This window comes from Diadema setosum, chromosome 10 (genome assembly GCF_964275005.1).
Source record: "Diadema setosum chromosome 10, eeDiaSeto1, whole genome shotgun sequence".
NCBI lineage: Eukaryota > Metazoa > Echinodermata > Echinoidea > Diadematoida > Diadematidae > Diadema > Diadema setosum.
This window is the reverse complement of record NC_092694.1, coordinates 28963114-28983177: the sequence shown is the minus strand read 5'-3', so window position 1 is coordinate 28983177 and position 20064 is coordinate 28963114. Positions and strand designations below refer to the sequence as shown.

The 20064-nt window shown below is 39.8% G+C and overlaps 1 protein-coding gene across 1 annotated transcript; it reads right to left on the bottom strand.

The window, feature by feature from the left end:
- Positions 1 to 531: 531 nt before the first annotated feature.
- LOC140233921 (allatostatin-A receptor-like) lies at positions 532 to 1836 on the bottom strand. The gene has a single exon (XM_072314010.1). The coding sequence runs from the start codon at positions 1834 to 1836 to the stop codon at positions 532 to 534; it is 1305 nt and encodes a 434-aa protein (XP_072170111.1).
- Between the last annotated feature and the right edge of the window lie 18228 nt (positions 1837 to 20064).

The following is a 20064-nucleotide window of genomic DNA, read 5'->3' as shown; positions in this document are numbered from 1 at the left end:
CATGTTCATAAAAAAAATATCTTGTTGCAGGATATAAATAAAGGTTCCCAAAGTATCACCCATGAAGAAATTTCGATATAGGAAAGGAAACTGCCGTTCCTAAGGATTTCGTTATAACGGGAGTCGCCTGTAATCACTAAACGCATGATGGACATGAGATGATAATGAAACGATAAAGCGGTTTTAGTTTGTGTTTCCTTCCCTCTTCATATTTCAGGACTATGTATCATTTTAAGATATAAGACAGACACAACTTCAAGATCATTTTATTTATTTATTTATTTATTTTTTAGTGGGAGGGGTTCAGGTAATCTGGCAGTTCTATATAATAATATGTCTGCTTGCAGGAAACTGATGAAAACACCGAGGTGAATGGATGGACGTGAAAAATTGCTGAGAACTGTTCAAAATCGAGAAGATGATTTAGTTTTTCCATTAGATTTTCGCGTTTTCGAAGGTGAAATGAGTTTTGCCTTCTTGCTTTTGCCAATAGTAATAACAGATTCAGTAATCATTATGACATGGTGGCTTTTATCGGGTTGATTCGTCCTGAAATCCGAAGAGGGCGCTATTGCTTATCTTGGTGCCGGTGAAGAATTTGACAACAGCTGCGCGGAATTGCGCGTTCCAGACCAAATACACGATGGGATTGGTGCAAGAGTTAACCATGGCCAGCATCACAAGCACACGGTCAACTGGTCCGTAAAGGAAGCTGGGATCAATGACGTGCAACTTCCACAAAAAGTAAGAAGTGGCGTTCGGACCCCAGCACACAATGCAGATAATGACTAGTATCAGGAGCATTCGCAAGACTCGATTCATGGCCACAAGATGTCTGAGTGATGATGCAGTAGAGTGGTTGCCACGTTCGCAGGTCCCCGTAAAATGCTTGGACTGCAAGTAGAGAGCGCGAGCAGCAAAGAGCTGTGTAACTAACATGGTCAAGGCCGGAAGGACGAAGCCGAAGATGAAAGAAACCATTGCAATGACGATCTGTCCAGCATAGGTTGGATGCTTTACCTGGCAAGAACTCGACGCCTTGTCGAAGCCGGTTGCGAGTAGGAGGTCGATAGGAACGATCGCCGCAGCAAACCAGATGAGAACGAGGCTAAGAATCACGTGATGGCGTCTTTTATAGCGGTTCCATTGGATGGGGTGGACTACTGCGGCATATCTCTCCATCGACGCGGCAGTTAGCGTGAAAATTGAACTCATGATGCTTACCCAAAGGAAGAATGAGGTAAAAACAAAGCGACAGTACATTTCCGCAGTGGCTGTTTTCGGGACAAGAATGGCGACCGGGACTGGGAAAATAAAGACGGACGTGAAAAAGTCCGCTGCGGCAAGATTCCCGACGAGAGTGTCAGCGGAGCTTCTTTCCACACCGCGACGTAACAGAACCGCCATGACAAGTGCGTTCCCACTGATGCCGAGTACTGACAGGGAAGCCTGGATTCCCAGCCGCAATGACCACGTGATCGGCTGCCACACCCAATCAGCGAGGATATAAGGTGTCGTATTGGTTTCTCTGCTGCGCTGTGCTTTAATATTATCGTAACGTGTCGTGTCGACCTGACCCTCTCCGGGCGTGTAGGACGAATGTGCACTATCAGCCCCCATCGACAATATTTCTGTTTGAAAGTCTGCAACAAACGTTGTCCGTTGTAGAAGGGTGGTCCCTAGTGTTTCTTGTAATGTGTCTGTTGAATTTTGAGCAGCATCATCAACTTCCGGTGTCATAGCTGTCTCAATTTCAAATGTCGAGTTCTGAGCAAACAGTCCGCAAGGCGTTGCTAACAGGATTACGAAAATGCCGAAAGCATCCAGTGTGGCCATACTTTGCCTACCCGAGTATTCGACCATTTTTTTTTTTGGTAGTGATTTCCGGTTTCCTGTTGCTTCAACAAATGTTCAAGACTGTTCCATGAAGCATTTGTGCCCTAAGTACTGCATCATTCCAATCAAGGTCGTGATGTACTGCAATTAAAAAAAAAAATGACGTGTATTTCGGGAGTGCTTGAAAGACGGAAGCAAGGGGAACGTAGGGTTTTCTTATGATTCTTCCTCAAAAATTATGTCTCCCTGCATACAGTGCGAACAATCTAGATGGTAAACATGTTATTTGTGACCGTACATCACAAAACGAACGAAATGTCGCACCCCTCGATTCCACATCAGGACTCCAAAAAGGTGAAACGGGTCACCCAAGTCAATCTTGCATGAGTTTTTCATATTTTCTAAAAGAGCTATTCTTTGTCTACGTTATTCTTGAGTTTGGGATCATAAATTGAATGGTAAAGTGGGTTTTCAGCAGATTTTCTACAACCCTTTTTTTTTTGTAGAGTAAGGTGATCAGGCAAGTGTTTAGACTAGGTCCCTTTTCATTTCTTGAAAATCCTTTGCACACCCTTCACTTTCAACTCTAATAACTTTTGAAAAGTAGTACTACCACCTTGAAAGTTGGCATTTATTAATAACAGAATGTGTTAACAGAGCGTGCTCAATTTCACCTTAATTTGATAATCCCTTCATTGCTGTTACTACGGTCGTTGACATCCTTTTTTGTCTCATTCATCGCAAAGCCAGCACGGCTTGGTTAAGAATAAGCGCTTGACTAGAACATGTACTTCAGAGCCTCTTTTCTTAGTTCAAACTTTTCCAGAGTGTGGGCTTTCTTTCCAATGTATATATAAGTTAGGAGGAGAATCCAGTTGAATTGAGTCATACACCATTTTGGAGCTTAGAGTCTGCCCTTAACTAAAAAAACTATGTTTGGCGACTTTTTGTTGGTTTTGTGGTGCAATTGAGGTCACATTTAGAACAAATTCGGACTTGTATTTACTCCTAGTTGTACTATAACTTTTTAAAAAGGTGTCGGAGGAGTTATATTTTGACTGTCTGAAAAAATGTCGTGTACTACAAGACATTAGTGATTAGGCGTTTCCCAAAATATATAATATAAACCATCAATACGTATGAAAATGCATGCATAGTGATTTATATTCAGGGATCTGTGTGTTTCCCTTCGTTTCAAGTATCTGAATAGATTACTGTCTTACTAATAGGTAGCTGCTTTATTTTCGTTATCAAATGAAAGTAGGAGGTTACTAGTATTCAGCAGAGGGGTGAAGATATGCGGTTTAATTTTTCTTTCTGCCCTCTGTTAGAAAAACCTTTAAAGGTTTAACCTGCTTAAAGGTTCGATTTCCACTGATTAATTTTTACTACATATTTGCAAAAATTAGACCAACAGTTTCAATCTTACAACTTTCATTTGGACAGAGGGAGATAGATAAAAAAAAATAATACCCTTTATATCCTTTTTATTGAACAAAACTAATCTATACAAATTTGTAACGAGTATAGAAGGCACGTGGAAAAATAATAGCGAAAAGATCATTGGAAAGTTTTGAAAGAAAATACCTTTGAACCGAATACGTAAGAACGATAAAGATCCGAAAAATCAGGGAGACAAGTCGTGGGGATCCTGTTGGATATGTTCCCTCAGCACAAAGTCAGTGAGTTGCTGAGGTATACTGGTGTAAACCCAAAGGCTGTAGTTAGCAAGGCGCTTTCAAGCGAAAGGACAGATATCAACCTTGGGGAAATTTTTCGGTACACCTCCAGACCTCTAAGATGTGCTACTGAGCGAATGTGACCAGCAGCTTGCAATCTCCTTGAGAAAGACTAATACTACATCTGAAAACCAAACTGCCATTAAACCCATCTTATACCCTTTCTTCCTGTATCTTTTTTTTACAAGTCAGATTTTGCTTGGTGAATGCCTTAGGAAGTTACAAAACATGCGACGATCCTAGCTTAGAATACTTCTTTTGAGATGGTATTGGACTTTCTAAATGTTTCGCAATTTAGAAGGATGCAAGTAAAGACAAGCAGAACTCCACAAAAAAAAAGTACACATGTATCTCTTACTGTGTGCCTTCTGCTGGAATTAGTTGCTGTTTTTCATTAAAAAGTTGCGCAGATGTTCAAATGAAGACCATTAAGACGTTAGTCATATCTGAATGGAGGGTCATTGACGTACCAAGGCAAGAATTACATTTGAAACATTCTATTTAAGATCTAACAGCCGCTGCGGGAGTGAGGGGGATCAATAAATCAATAAGGGGCAATGTCAAGAAAACTGCGGGAATAATAAGTATTGATTCATACGCTTTGGAGATATCTTTGATAATGGCAAGAAGCTTTTACCTCTTCCTAGAAGAACGTAATTGAAGCCAAGGTAGCGATTGTCATCCTCATAAAATGTGTGTTTAATCAACAACATCAACTGCATAATTCACACACACATACACACACAAACCCACACACATAGACACACGCAAAACAGTACCAACACAATCAACAAGAGCTGGAAAATCAGCCCTAATTTCTGTTGTTGTTGTTGATATGATGGAGAGATCAAAGTGCTAGCATCTGATGGGAGGTAATTGTCCATAATTTTTCAATGTGTTTCTTTTGATGTTTTATCTTCTACTGATACGCCACGTCTGCTCAGAACATGACCGTGTCTACATCTTTACGACCTCACGACGTTGATTGGTTGAGTGTGCTTTTGCGAGCGCGCGCATGTTCGTGTGTTTTGTTTATCTGGTTTTCCTCGCAGGGTAGAATTACAGCCAACAGACAGTTGAAAAAATAACAAGACCGTTTGAACACAGCTTGATAACGTTATCCATCGAACATTCGCCGAGGGGATGTTCAGCGTTTATTGTATCATTATCATTCCACACGAGTATTACGATCCTCCTCTTCCAGTCTTATGTGTTGAAATTTCCCGAAGACCCTGGGGGAACGGCTTTTAATTCACCTATGCCGGACCAACCCTGTCATGACTATGGAACTCGTTTCCTCATTCTTCAACGCCCTTAATGACTTTCCGCTGAAAGCTGAAGAATATTCAATTTTTTCGAACTATGAATGACAGACAGTCTTTATTGAAACACTAATCACCATTTTTCTCGTTATTGTTCTACTTATTCCTTTATTGTCATGAAGCTCCTTGAGCTCGTGTGTGAACAATTAGTGATAAAACTGGGGCCATATAAATCTCATGTATCATTTCATTATTGTTAAAGAGACGTCACAGAAGAGAAACGAGATATAAATTCTTTGTTAAATACAGTAGCCTTAAATTTAAGACCTCCATATGTAAAGCTTTGCCGAAGCTTAGCTATAAACGGGACCAGTAGACGCTTATTGTTTTCGAGATAACATCTGATCAATAAACTGTCCAATGAAAAAACTATAATGGTGTAAATCATAGTGTGTGAGTGTCTTTTATTATTTCTTCTGGTCAGAGAAAAATAATATATAACATTTATGATTCGATGGCATCATTCATTAATGTCTATAAATCAGAAGAGTTAGTGATGATATTGGAAGTTACTGTTAGACCGCGTGAAGGTTTAACCGGCGAAAATCGATACAGGAACGATTGCTGCCGTCAGATTTCTTCACAATCACAATGGGGAAGATTGTATGAGTTTCTATTACTTCCATCTCGGCCATCTTCTTAACTCCTTCAATAACGCCTCTAAGGGGCATGGGAACGAGAAGAGATGTCTGTTGGGCCGGGTCATCCGGGCCCCGTTTCATAAAACTTGTCATCAGTGATAAGCTGTCATAGATGTGACAAGGTACTGAAATCCTCGCATCTGATTGGCTGAGAGCAAATTTGTCATGGAAATGTGGCAGTTGTCACTGATAACAAGTTTTATGGAAACGGGCCCCTGATGTTACCCTGATCGAGTGGTGGCCAAAGTGAGTCTGACCAGGAAGATCAGTCATTGCATCCCTATACGCACCCATCGCATCAACCTCACATTAATCTGGCTCAGGTGACTACCCTCCAAATCTGGCCAGGGGGCATTACATGAAGCATTTTGTCCGACAAAGTTTTCAGACAAATTTGCTCTCAGCCAATCAGATGCAAGGATTTCAGTAGCTTGTAAGAGTTTGTCTGAAAATATCCGACCCAAACGCTTTATGAAATGCCCAGCTGATCTTCAGATCCCCTTTACAGTTTCCTGTGCCTCCAGTACCGAAACTTGTGCAGTCATGGAGCTGGGTGTTAAAGATCCGGTTCCCTCGTCGTCGTCGTTGTCGTTGTCGTCTTTCTGGTCGGCGATCGTGGCCTGTGTAATGACGTCCAACATCCCTGCAGCATATATATCCAAACTTTAATTTGCATCATTAGGGGCTATACCTTACTCCTGTCTGCTGTATCAGAGTATCTGTACAAGAGATTATAATCTTTGTCTTCTAAATGAAGACAATTATTTTCAATCAGGCTTGTGTACTTTCCTAGCTGGGTTTCCATCGTAGAAGCTTGTTATATCCGTGGGTGGGAGGATTAATATCACGTCACCAGGATCAAATTGACGGTACCTACTTCTAGTATTGTAGTGCTCTGCAAAGCAATATGTTGCCCTATGTTCTTCATGAACCGCTGCATGAGTATACTCTACATACAGTCTTCCGGTATGTAGATCAACTACATACTGTCACTGGTATGTCCCAATCATGTGGACAGCCAGCGCACATTTTGTACATGCTTTAGTGTCCGTCATTCCGTCAGTTTGTTGTACATTGGATGGTATACAAATGATGCACAGGGTAGAGTGCGTTAGTGTAGGCGTATAGTGCACTCGAGAGTATTTACAATTGTGAAACATGCACGAGGCGAAGCCGAGTGCATGCTGCACTACATTGTAAATACCCGAGAGTGAGCTACGCCTCCACTAACGCCACGAAATAATCCTGTGCATCATTTGTTTTATAAAATGGGTCGAAAATTCGAAAACTAGCAGCATTTTTCAGCGTTTTTCACGTACCTTTGTGGGTCAAGACGTTCGAAGATGTTCGTCCCAAACATTTACGCACGTCGCACTCGGAAATCCCGCACATACAGTATAACCACACGGGGTTGGGTTTCCGGACACCTAAGTTCCCGCATGAAAACTTACCTATTTTACATAGAATATGCACCCTTTACCTTAAAGACTTGATATAGACTCCTCATGATAGGCCTACTAGACAACATACTCTGAAAACGGCGTGAGAATTAACCTGCTAAATCGTTGGATTTGCCCTTCAAAGCGACTCCATGTACGCGTCCGGTCCCACAACGCTTGGTCTACTGTACTGTACAAAGTGTACGTATTGTACGCCACACATGTTATGCACAAGGGAAGAAAGGCCGGCCGGCGGCCGGCAACCCGAACTAGAAGTTGTTTACAGGATTGACAGCGCGTATGCATGCAATTCAAAGGAGCCGCCGCGCGCACAGACGATCGGCAATAGGATTTAACACGCAGTGCAATGGGACTAGAATAAAGGAAGCACACGAGACTCATTTCAGCGCTTCCTATTGGCTACATTCTTGAACCCATTTTATAATAGGCCCTATTGGGTTGTTTTCTGTTTGTCAAATGGACAATGACCTACTGACTTCTCGCATCACATCAGACGTGACTTGTCTACCACGATATATTATGATATCATGGAATAGGCCTACACACCTCCACGACAAAATACCTACTGCCTCGGCTACTGTAGTGGTTTCTACGTTGACAGACAGTGCCACAGGCTATAGATATCGAAATGTATAGTCGACAATAATTGGATGATTTTGTTCTTCCTGGTCGTTACGGGTGGTATGGATAGGACACTCTTTCTCGAAGAGAAATGGTGTCAATAACAATTTTCCTGGGAATGCAGTCCTTTGGCAAATGAAAACAACAGCAACACAAGTCCTCTGTAGTCATACCTATGCCTTGAGTGGCACACATAAGCCCTTCATAAAAGAGTAACGACATTTGCCTTTCGAAATGGCATAGATTCTGTTTTACAGAGTATACCAAGCCAACTTTTATCCTTTTCTTTATCCCCCTATACATAGGCCTACACAGTGATGTCGCACACGCGGAACAAGAGCTGAGATACCGCAAGTTAGTCATTCAGTTATCTGGGAATGTTTATTGTTCTTACTTTTTGACAAGGAAAAAATCAAAAAAAAAAATCACAAAAACTATACACCAGATCTCTAAATTTCAGGTCTGAAAGTGCAAAATCTCCCTGGTGTGTCCCTCCCCAACCCCGCTTGGTCGCTCCGCTCCCTCGCATGCTCCTCCGCATACATATACCAACTCCAAGTTTTGCCCCACCCCCAGTCGTGAAAACAGATCGACGCCGCTGCAAAGGTGTATTACCCAAATGAACGGACGACCTTCTAGACAAACGGACGAAATGTATAGCCAAATTAGAATTAACAGTCATGTGAAAAGAGTATATTTTAACATGATATATTTACAGATAACTTCCATCACATTTTTTCCCATACTAACATCAATCGCAACTCAAATATTGTTGTACTGGGATGCGTATTCAGAAAATATACCCTGACGCCACAATTCACATTAAATACACTGGATCCCAAGGAGACTTCAGTATTCCAATTCAATTCAATTATTTTCATTCTCATATTTCTTCGAAATTACGATCCACTTCTCAAAAAAGAAAAGTGCATGCAGTCACCATTAAAGTGCTTGTATTTCCAAATATTGTAATTCTCAACGACTGTGAATAGTGAATAAACATCTCAAAAGCGGTTTTAGAGTGCCGATAAATACTCCAAAATGGAAGTGTACTTCAGGACAAACTGGATCTTTGGTACCTATTTATATACAATCATACACTCAGCACAAAAAAAAAGGAAAACAAAGTAAAACTTTCTCATGTTCATATTTTTCATGGAAAATTTCGATGGAAATTTAATGGGCTATCAACCTCGTAGGCCAATTTATAAAATTAAATTTTACGCATAAGTGAACACATTTGTTTCTGTCTTCTAAGTTACAAATGAACCTTTGCCACTGAGGAACGTGTCAATGGAAATATTGCATTTGAAATGACAAATCGGTACAATAGTCTATTTATAAACACAAATGAAGGGATGCTTCAGATTAAAACTGGGACGTAAAACGATAAAAGTTATGAAAATTTTAGTTTCTATGAACATTGATGTTCACTTCAATCGCAAATACATATCAAATGACGTGGTGTGATCATATAACCTAGTTACTATTCACCTAAAAATATACCGGTATAATATAATGCTTGTCATCAATAACTGATGAACTGAGAGATGCTATCTGATTTTAATGCGTAGCTGTGACCAGTTACGTTCCTGTTTTGTGAAAATTTATCGGGTATCTTAAAAGTACTTGTTAAAGATATTTTTTGTTTTCCGATTGTTGTTGGCTTCCTTTATACCAATTAACTGTTGGACTTTATTTCTTTTAATCTACGTTAAATAAAATGTCTTGTCTGTGTGCTTTAACCTAATAAATTGCTCCAGGGGATCTCACGATAATAAATGTCTTCGCAGAGGAGTTCCTATCAAAGAAATTTGCGTATTGTGACATACTTATGTTGCATGTATTTTCATGGTGTACTTGTATAAATCCATATTAAACTGCGGGGCGCCATTGGAAACCAGATTTGAACCGAGTCGGTCAATGATCTGACGATGCACGATGAAATAACGAAAATAAATTAACGTATAATGATTGAATTTTGATTGCATCAGGCAAGCCCCATTTTTTTTTGTTTTTTGTTTTTAGATACAGCATCAAGAGACAAGATGCTGGTTGTCGCATAGTCATTTAGATAGTCATAAGAGAAATCATTCCACACATTCATAATGGACAAAGTAGCCTGAAGAGTTAGAAGACGCGTTTATCCCTTATCCAATTTTCCGTTTTTGCCACTTACGTATTTGAAATGGTTTTAGATGGGGATTCAGGGTTTTCACAATTTTTGATGATGATGATTCTTTTTAGATAATGAGAAACCTCTCATGAAATATTAAAGAGCATAAAGAAGGAAATCAGATTTTATTTGATGAAAATTGATCTGAAATAGCTGAGATATCCAAACAAAGCAATCCTAATAAAAGCTGGAACCCACCTTTTAATAGAATCGTTTTGTTTTACTTTGGTTTTGGATAAAACGAAAAGGTGTTAGTTTTTCCCATTGGCATTGACGGAATTAACACCTTTCCGTCATTTATCCTACTTTGGTTTTTGATATCTCAGCCATTCCAAACCAATTTTCATTAAAATTAAATTTGATTTCTTCTGAGACTTATATTGGATGCTCTTTCAATCATATTTGGATAAATTGTTTTAGAGGTGAATTGTATGCGCTTGAGACTTTTTAAGATTTATTCCTACCACTGAAAAATCGCGAGTTAAAACTGACTGATTTACTTCACCGATTTTCGCTCCAGAACGGGCGTCTTTTTCGGGGCCCTAAAATATGACGTCATGGCATGGACGAACGTACCCTTTACGATCGAGTGTGCAGCGCTAGCTAGCTAGCTGTACATCGAGTCCGCCATTCATAAAGCACGTAGTTCTTTGTGAGCGGACGCAAGACAATACTGTACCTTGCCTGTCTTTAGTCGCATCTGCTTTATCGGCAGAAACATTTCAATGTCTAATTTTTACCTTATATTGTATGGAAAGACTTTGTCCTTCCTTCTATTGATTGAGTAAGGTTAGACCTATTGACAAAGTTACTGTAGGGTCTAACTGCGACCAGCCCCAACGTGCAGCGCAGCGGCGCGGTCTCCGGGGCTATGTAGGGTCTAGCTGTACCGTGGCATAGACAGTGCTGTTTGAGTGTTACCGGTACTGTTAGTGTTAGCGTCCTTATATAAACTATAGCGGATAAGGCCTAACATGACAGTTAGGGGGCCTACATTACCGTACTCTGCCTGTATATGCCTGTGAACTAGATATTCTACTACTAAAATTTTACAGTATTCCATAGAAGGGCCTGGAAAGTTACTAACGTTACTGGTAGTGGTACTGCTGCATGCTGGTAGGTCTAAACAGTTTCACTGGTGTGGTACAGTTCTAACGTTAGACCCTAGCAGTAACGTTAGTCGTTAGTGTTTATGCCAACCATATTATTACTAGACTAGGCCTAATTTACACTAGTACTGGTATTGGTGAGTGGTAGTGTAGGAAAACACTCCATCTTCGTGGTGTTATTAGGCTACTGTCCTCAGTACAGTAAATTTATGCTAGTCACCGTATCGTACGGAACGAAATTCAAGTCTTGAGACTGCTGCAGTGCCACTGCTGGTCACTGGTATATACTGCATGATGCATGTTGCCAGTGTTAGAGGGAGTGACTTATTGTGTGTTCGTCTATAAATTATGGTTGGTCATGTAACTTCCTACGTACGTAAATTAACTACGACATAGATCTAGTGCATTGGGTAGTTGTATTGTCAACTGTAAGTCTGTATTTAGGCCTAGGTTCCTAACGGTTACTGCCTTTAATTTCTACGATCTCAAACTCAACCAGGGCCAGAACTACGTGGAAAATCAAAGACTTATTGCTATGTCTAAACACTTTTTCCCTGTAAATTTATATTGTAGGACCTACATCGAGATCGGAGTCAACAAGTGCTCAGCACGGACCTAGGCCTAGGTCTTACGTCAAATTTCATGTCGTCGCTCTTTAAGATATGATTTACAATATTCTGTTACAGTATAGACGCTAACGCCCGTTATGATCTAACGTTAGTCCTAGACTTGGTAGATCTAGTAGAGTGTAACGTTGCTGTAACAACTAGGCGGTCGATGAGTAGTATAGGTCCAACCCTAACATTACATACAGTAGGCTACTCCACTACGTAGATCCTTACGTTAGCTAGGTCAGAGTTCTTGTTCTACCGTAACGTTTAATAGGCTCTACTACTGTACTAACTAGGCCTATTAAACGGTTACTATAAGCCGTTTAAGAATAGAGACTGAGGCGCGAAAGCGCAAGTAGAAATTTAAAAAGGTATACTTCATGGTAATTCGAAGGAAGATGGATTCAATAAGTGAAATATTATAACTCACTTTTGCTTGATAGAGTAAACAAGACACGTACAACAGATTAGATACCTCCGTGCACTCAGGTCATCATGCGGAATTCACGCTTTGAATGCGAACGTACCACGGCGCGGGTGCAAAGTTAGCTAGCGTATCACATCAGCAAGACATCAGCGAGCGCAGGGCTGATTCGTCCATGTCATGACGTCATAATTTTGGTCACCATAATTTTGGTCACCAAAATTTCGCCATCAGATCGGGTTCAGGTGGTCTAAAAAGGGCCTCAAAACACCATCTCTCAATCATTCTAAAGACATTTTCACCTTCTGAAAGTTAACTATTCATATTCCTAGAGACTTAAGCTTTGCAGAAGTATATAAATCACTTTGTTTATGAATACCGACATTTTTTCTTGTTCACCATACTTTAAAGTATCCAACAAAAAGTTAAAAGCTGAATCCCCATTCAACCAATACTATACCATCCCTTTAACCTAGCTTTTGATAACAAATAACATGATAACAAATGTTTATAACTTTTTTGTTTTTGTCCTTTTAGATGGGATTCCTCTGTATCAAATTGGTGTTTAATCATCAAACATTTTCAGCGTGGCTATTTCGGGTTGATTCTTCCTGAAACCCGAAGAGGGCGATATTACTTATCTTCATGCCTGTGAAGAATTTCACAACAGCTGTGCGGAATTGCGCGTTCCAGACCAAATACACGATGGGATTGGCGCAAGAGTTAAACAGGGCCAGCACAGCAAGCACACGATCGACTGGTCCATACAGAAAGCTGGACTCGATTACACGTAAGTTATACAGGAAAAAGGCAGTGGAGCTTGGACCCCAGCACGCAATGTAGATAATGATTACGATCAGGAGCATTCCCAAAATTCGATTCATGGCCACAAGGTGTCTGAACGATGCAGTAGAGTGGTCGCCATTTTCGCAGGTCCCCGTAAAACGTTTTGATTGCTTATAGAGAGCGCGAGCAGCTAAAAGTTGTGTTACTAACATTATCGTGGCGGGAAACACAAAGCTGAAACCGAAATGAACCATTGCAAGGACGATCTGTCCCGCGTAGGTTAGATGCTTTACGTGGCAGGAACTCGACGCCTTGTCAACGCTGGTTGTGAGTGGGATATCGGTGGTGAAGCCCGTAGCAGCAAACCAGATGAGAACAACGCCAAATTTCACGTATTGGCGTCTCTTGTAGCGGCTCCAACGGATGGGATGGACCACTGCGACATATCGCTCTAATGATGCTGCACTCAGCGTGAAGATTGAACTCAAAGCGCTTGCCCAGAGAAAGAATGAGGTGAAAACGAAATGGCAATACATTTCCGCAATGGCTGTTTTCGGGACGCTGACAGCGACCGGAATTGGGAAAATAAAGACGGAGGTGAGAAAGTCCGCTGCGGCAAGATTCCCGACGAGAGTGTCGGCGGAGCTTCTTTCCACACCGCGACGAAACAGAACCGCCATGACAAGTGCATTCCCACCCATACCAAGCACTGACACGAAAGCCTGGATTCCCAGCTGCAATGACCACGTGATCGGTTTCCACACCCAATCAGCGATGGTATAAGGTGTCGTAATGGTTCCGCTGCTCTTCAGTGCTATTATGTAGTCGTAACGTGTTACGTTAATCTGACCCTCTCCGGGCGTGTAAGATGAACGTACATTCTCAGCCCCAAGCGACAATATTTCTGTTTGAAATTCCGGGACAAACATTGTCTGTTGTAGAACGGCGGTCCGTAGTGTATTCCCTGATGTGGTTGTAGAATTTCGTGTAGCAAAATTAACTTGCGTTGTTGTGGCTGTCTCAACTTGAAGATAGTTGACGGATGTCGAGTTTTGAGCAAACGGTCTCCGAGACGTTGCTAATAGGATCAGGAAAATGCCGAAAACATCCCGTGTAGCCATGCTTTGCTTACTCCAGTTGATCTTAAGGAAATGTACTGAGTAATTTCTTCTTTTAGCCTGTGGAGATCGAATGAGGCAAGGCAGTCTGAACGAATAAACGTTTATCGAAATCATCTTGAGACATGGCTATATACAAAACTTGATAGACTTTTTTTTCGAGGAAAATTAATTGCATGATACCGTTCATGGTAGTATGATCAAGATTATCGTAAACAAGCATTATCAAAATTAGCGCTGATAAATACCATTATTCATTTCACTAGCGTCTCTCAACACTACATCATTGCAATAACTGCGATGTAAAAACGAATTGATTTGGGGCGCTGTGGCAGAGTGGATAAGACTCCCGACTCCCGAACGGAGGACCGCGAGTTCGAATCCCGCCCAGTGCTTACGTCCTTGGACAAGATGTTTTTACCCACAATGTCCCTCTCGACCCAAGTGTATTGGTACCTGGCAACGCTAGGGTAATGATAATAGCAGGGCCCTCTGGTAGAGCAATGGCAACACTGAAGAGGCTATGTATCCTGGGTATTAACTAAGACCTTATTATTATTATTATTATTATTATTATTATTATTATTATTATTATTATTATTATTATTTGGGAACTGCTTTGCTAGAATGATGGGACACAAAGGTGAAGTATGTTTCTTATTTTCTTCTTCAAGAATTGCTTTACTAAAATTTATATTCTTTGGAGTGACAAGTAATTTTGAGCAAAATTGGACTTGCAGTTGATCTACCTCTATTTCAAACAAAACATGTATACAACAACATAAAATTTAAAGGTATATGCAGAAACGTTGTAGGATGACTTATTATTTGGACTGTCAGAAGAGGGAAATATTTTAATGAACATTACCGTGTTTATGCATTTGTATATTTGTGTGCTTTCCGTCGTTTCAAGTAGTTGAAAAACTTGTGTAGCACTAAACAGTTTGGTCAGTAAAAGAATTTTTAGCATATTAGCGAATAAGAAGGGAATTTTATTTTGTCATCATAGAAACTATATCTATACAGATTCATCATATTCATAAAAAAGGAAGAATGATACACACTTGTTTTGTAAAAAGCAAAATCCTTTGAAGCCGTTTACCTTGTAACGATAAAAAAAACGAGGAATGTCATCTTCTGCTTACAGGTTCGATCCCCGTTGGTTCCTTTCCCCCCAGCATATTCGTTAAAAATGTAAATTAGCTGTTGTGATCTTACAAATTTCATTTATACAGAGGGAGGCAAAAAAAAAAGGGAAAAAAAATACATCCCATATTTTCGTTATTAGACAAATTGTACGTACACAGATGATTAACGAGTGTATGACGAGTGTATGATTAAAACGTTTTGAAAGAAAATACCTTTGGAGCCGAATACGTTGGCTTGAAAAAGATACGGGAAATAAGCAAAACAAGTCGTAGAGATCCTGTTGGATACGTTCCCTCAGCACAGAAGGCAATGAGTAGCAGAGGTATTCTAGCATATACCAAATGCTGATAGCCAGGGTTTTAAAAGTGACATTACAGATATCAATCGTGGGGAAACTTTTCAGCAAACCACCAGACCTCGAAGACGTGCTATCGAGTCAACGTGCTCGCAATATCCACCCGATAGGAAACACTCGAGAAAGACCAAACTGCCGTTTAACGCATCTTATATCCGTTCTCAGTGTATTCATCATCATCATCATCGTCATCCTCTTCTTCTTCTTCTTCCTTTAAATCAGATTTTGCTTCGTAAATGGCTCAAAAAGTTACAAAACATGTGAGGACCCCAAGCCCAGAAAACTTCTGCTGAGATGCTCTTTCTAGGCGTCTCGAAATTTTGAAAGGAGGAAGTAAAACAGCAATCAACAAAAGAAAAAAGAAAAATAAAAGCTCTCGTGAGCATTCTGGTTCGAGATGTTGTTTTCTGAGATAAGTTATGCAGATGGTCGAATGGAGACCATCAAGACTTTGAATAGATCTTAATGAAGCATGATTGATATACCGATGCATGGATTACATTTGAAACATTCTTTTCAAGATATGATAAGGCCGTGGGAGTGAGGGAATCAAAAAATCAATAAAAGACTGTGCCAAGGAATTTGCGGGAAATAATAAGTATCGATTCATACGCTTAGAAGATGGATGAGAATGCTTTTAACTCGGGGGCACAAGAACTCTAAGGAAATAAAGATTGAAATAACTGGATACGATACCCATAATCACGTCTAAGATTACAACAGTAAAATGAGAGGCAGTAAAATCCACACACACACACACACAAGCAAACAATACCGACACAATCAATAAAAGCTGCAAATCAGCCCTAATGTGGCTCTTTTCTTTGCTTTGATGCAGAGATGAAAATGTTCCAATATGTTAGTAAGTTGTTAGTATGTTGCGTAGTGTTTAATTGTCTTTATATTACTTTTACAAGGGAATTTGCAAGATTGATACTTGCAAGGAGTATTTTCGCTAGAAGGCTCACCACGCCTGCGCAGTGCATGGCAGTTTCTATGACTTATCGACCTCACGCGGTCATGTGTGTGTACTGCTGTGTACTGCATGTATGCGCGTGCGCGCGTGTATATGTGTGTTTGGTTTTTCTTGCAGTTAAGAATTGACAAATTTTAAGATGGGAACCAGCTAAACCCGTAAAAGAAGAGAATTGTCTAAAATAAACTGATGATTAGTTTCTCGTTAAATCTGCACAGGTAGGTTAGGATGGAAAGACAAAGAAAATGAAAGGAGGAAAATAGAAAGACACAAGGGGGGATAAATTGATCACGTAATGCATGGAGCAATCCCTGAGTATGATAAGCTTTTACCACACCGTAAGTAACCCATACGAGTATTACAATCATGCTCATTAAGTATTTCATAATCATGTTCAGCTCTTCACGAGAACAACAACAACAAGAACAACAACAACAAGAACAAGAACAAGAACAATAACAACAACGATCCTCAACGTCCTGAAAGACATCGTGGACGATTATAATGATGTCTGTCACACAGTGGCACTCCTGGCAGTACATGACGCAGAAAGGTGAGACCTCCTCTCACAATGCTTCATTATTTTAGGAAAAGACTAAATTGAATTGAATAACTGAAAATGCATTGGTCTTACACTCGAGACACAGTGAACAGTTCCAGCACGTTTATTTTCATATTTCACTTGACGTCTAGTTACATCAAAAAAAAAAAAAAAAAAGAATACAAACCAAGCAAGATACAAAATATGATATAAATCGGGTCATGAACAAAAAGTGTGTCAGCATACATAATGTACATAAGACAATTCTCTATAACTTGTGAAATAAAATGGAACCGCAAAAAGCAAAGCTTATAAACGCAGGTTCCCGGAAAAGATGCCAATGTTATTTGCTATGCAATTAATGGAGATAGGACACAAAGTAATAATGACGAAACTATATGAAAGCTAAAATATGAAGGAACAAAGGGAATGGAAAAGGGAAAGGAAAAGACTACAATTGACAGAAAATACACAGTTACTGGAACAAAAGGTTTTGAGTTCTTTCTGGAACAGAGGAAATGAGGCCTTCATTCTCAGTAGTTGCAAAGGCAATGAGTTCCAGAGAGAAGAACCAGACTGGGTAAAAGCTCTATGTCCCATGAATGATGGGTGCGGGGAAATTGTTTTTTGATCTTGTTTGCAGAATGACAATTTCTTTATCAAAACACTGACACTGTAAGTCATGTACTTCATTTTCTTTCATATTATGAAGCTCGAAGATCATAGTAAACAATAAGGTGATGATAACAGTTCTATATAAATCTCATAATAATCATTTTCATCATTTTCAAGGAGACATAGCAGCAGAGAAAGAACACAATACGATCCTGCTTAAACACAAGACCCTAAAAATTGTGGCCTAGATTTAGAGCTTTGTCAAAACACAAGCACAGGCAAATGGGACCAATTCACTTATTTTTTTTTTCTTCTCGAGACTATAGATGTGGCCAACAAACTGTGCAATGAAATTTATGATAGAAATCATGGGCAATGAGTGCATTGCATTTATTTCTTCAATAATTCAATGTGATTGGTAAACTGATGGAGGTTCAAATAAATGGATGATCACAGTCGAAGAGCAATGAATAAGGCATATTGTACGCTGCAGAAAGTCGAATGTTAAAAATGAAACACCGAGCTGATGTTAAATTTCCTGTGCCCATTTTGTTGTGTTAAATCACAACCTCGCATATCACTTCAAAATATAATTTTTTTCGTTTTGTAAATTGGTAATTAGTCAATATTCTTGCTGATTTCCTAACATTAACAATACGAACAAGAACTTTCCAATAAAGTACTTATTATATATATATATATATATATATATATATATATATATATATATATATTTTTTTTTTTTTTTTTTACACCGCACTAACACCAGTTGATGTGTTTCCCTATTGACACTGGGCTAGTGTTATACCGTTGACATTAACATCAGTAATATCAAATCAACACTATGTGGTGTCAATGTTGTATTAACACCAGCGCAGTGACAAAAATACCACAAGCTACAGTGTCAAGCTAACACCACGAAGCGCCAGGTAAACATTTTTTCAACACTGTCACAACTTCCTTTCTACACCTGTCGGTGTGGTCCTCTATTGACATTTAATTGGTGTTAAATCTGTGCAGTCATGTCCAATTTTGTGCTAAACTTCCTCGGTCGGCTCCTTTCCATATGTTGGGAGGGGGATACAAAGACTATGAATAATGATTGAGAATTTGAGCTTTGAGGATTTACATATTTCTCACTAAAACACTAAAGGTGCACGAGGTCGTTGAATGACAATCGTAAAAATGAAAAAGAAAGCGTCCTCGTGTTGGAGGGACGATCGTACACCCTCCCAAACGAGAGCAAATTGCCTTGACTATTAGTCTTTTAATATTCTACTTTGGAATACGCTTTTAATGAAAACAAAGGGAATTTTTCATTTCACAAATAATGTGCACCACACCTGAGAATTTCAGACCCGAAAATACAAATCTCCCTCTTGTGTGAGGTGGTATCACCTTCCACACGCTTCCTTGTATGATTATTTCCGTAAATATGTTCAAATAGAGACAAAAATGGAATATTTCAGTGAAAGAGTAATCCATGAATTTCAGGTTTGAAAATGCAAAAATCTCCGACATGTGAAGTAAAATTAGAAATATGAATATTTAAAAAGAAGAGTGCAATTTATCTCTAAATTTCAAGATTAAATATGCAAAAATTTCTCTCGTGTTAGAGGGAGTATTCTCTTCTCACACCCCCGCGACACTATCCTGAATATAGGCCTGGCATATATTTTTTCCTGAATTTTTAAAAGGGTGCACCACATCTTTGAATTTCAAGTTTGAAACCGCACAAATCTCGCTCGTGTTGGAGGTTGCCCCTTCCCCTCGCTCGATCGCTTTTTTTTTTTTATTTCATGAGGTGGTCAAATAGTAAAATTGACTTGATATGCTTGTTTCACGTGTATAATATCCATCATGATGTTGTTAGAATTTGGCTCTAAATGGATTGATTCCGAACCACTATAATTCACCGTTGTTGTTGTCGTTGTTCATCCTCCGGTATCGATGAGGACCGTGATTTCCTTTTTACTGATTGGTTGGATGTGTTCGATAATGGCCGATAAGTCCCATCTGCAGCCGCGGAACTGTCGGCCGCGGGTTCCACACTTAAGGCCGGCGGGAGGCTGGGTGCCTCTTTTTTTTTTCTTGTAATTTGGACAGTTTGGTACTTGGTTGTTGGAAACTGATGAAAACAACTTACTTCGAGTCGAACAATGAGTCGAACAATAACAACTGCTCAAAATTTTTGAGATTATATTTCTCCAAAGTAAAGGGCGTCTAATAACGGAATCATTAAACATTTTCAGTGTGGGTATTTCGGGTTGATTCTTCTTTAAATCCAAATAGGGCAGTAGTACTTATATTAGTGCAGGTAAAGAATTTCACGAGAGCTGCGCGGAATTGAGAGTTCCAGATCAAATACACGATGGGATTGGCGCAAGAGTTAAACAGGGCCAGCATAGTAAGCGCACGATCAACTGGTCCATACAGAAAGCTGGACTCTAGGACACGTAAGTTATACAGGAAAAAGGCAATGGAGCCTGGACCCCAGGACGCAATGTAGATGATGATTACGATCAGGAGCATTCCCAAAACACGATTCATGGCCACAAGATGTCTGAACGATGCTGTAGAGTGGT

What these genes read in the sequence shown, in the direction of transcription:
- LOC140233921 (XM_072314010.1), bottom strand. Translation starts at nt 1,836, where the DNA reads ATGGCCACACTGGATGCTTTCGGCATTTTCGTAATCCTGTTAGCAACG.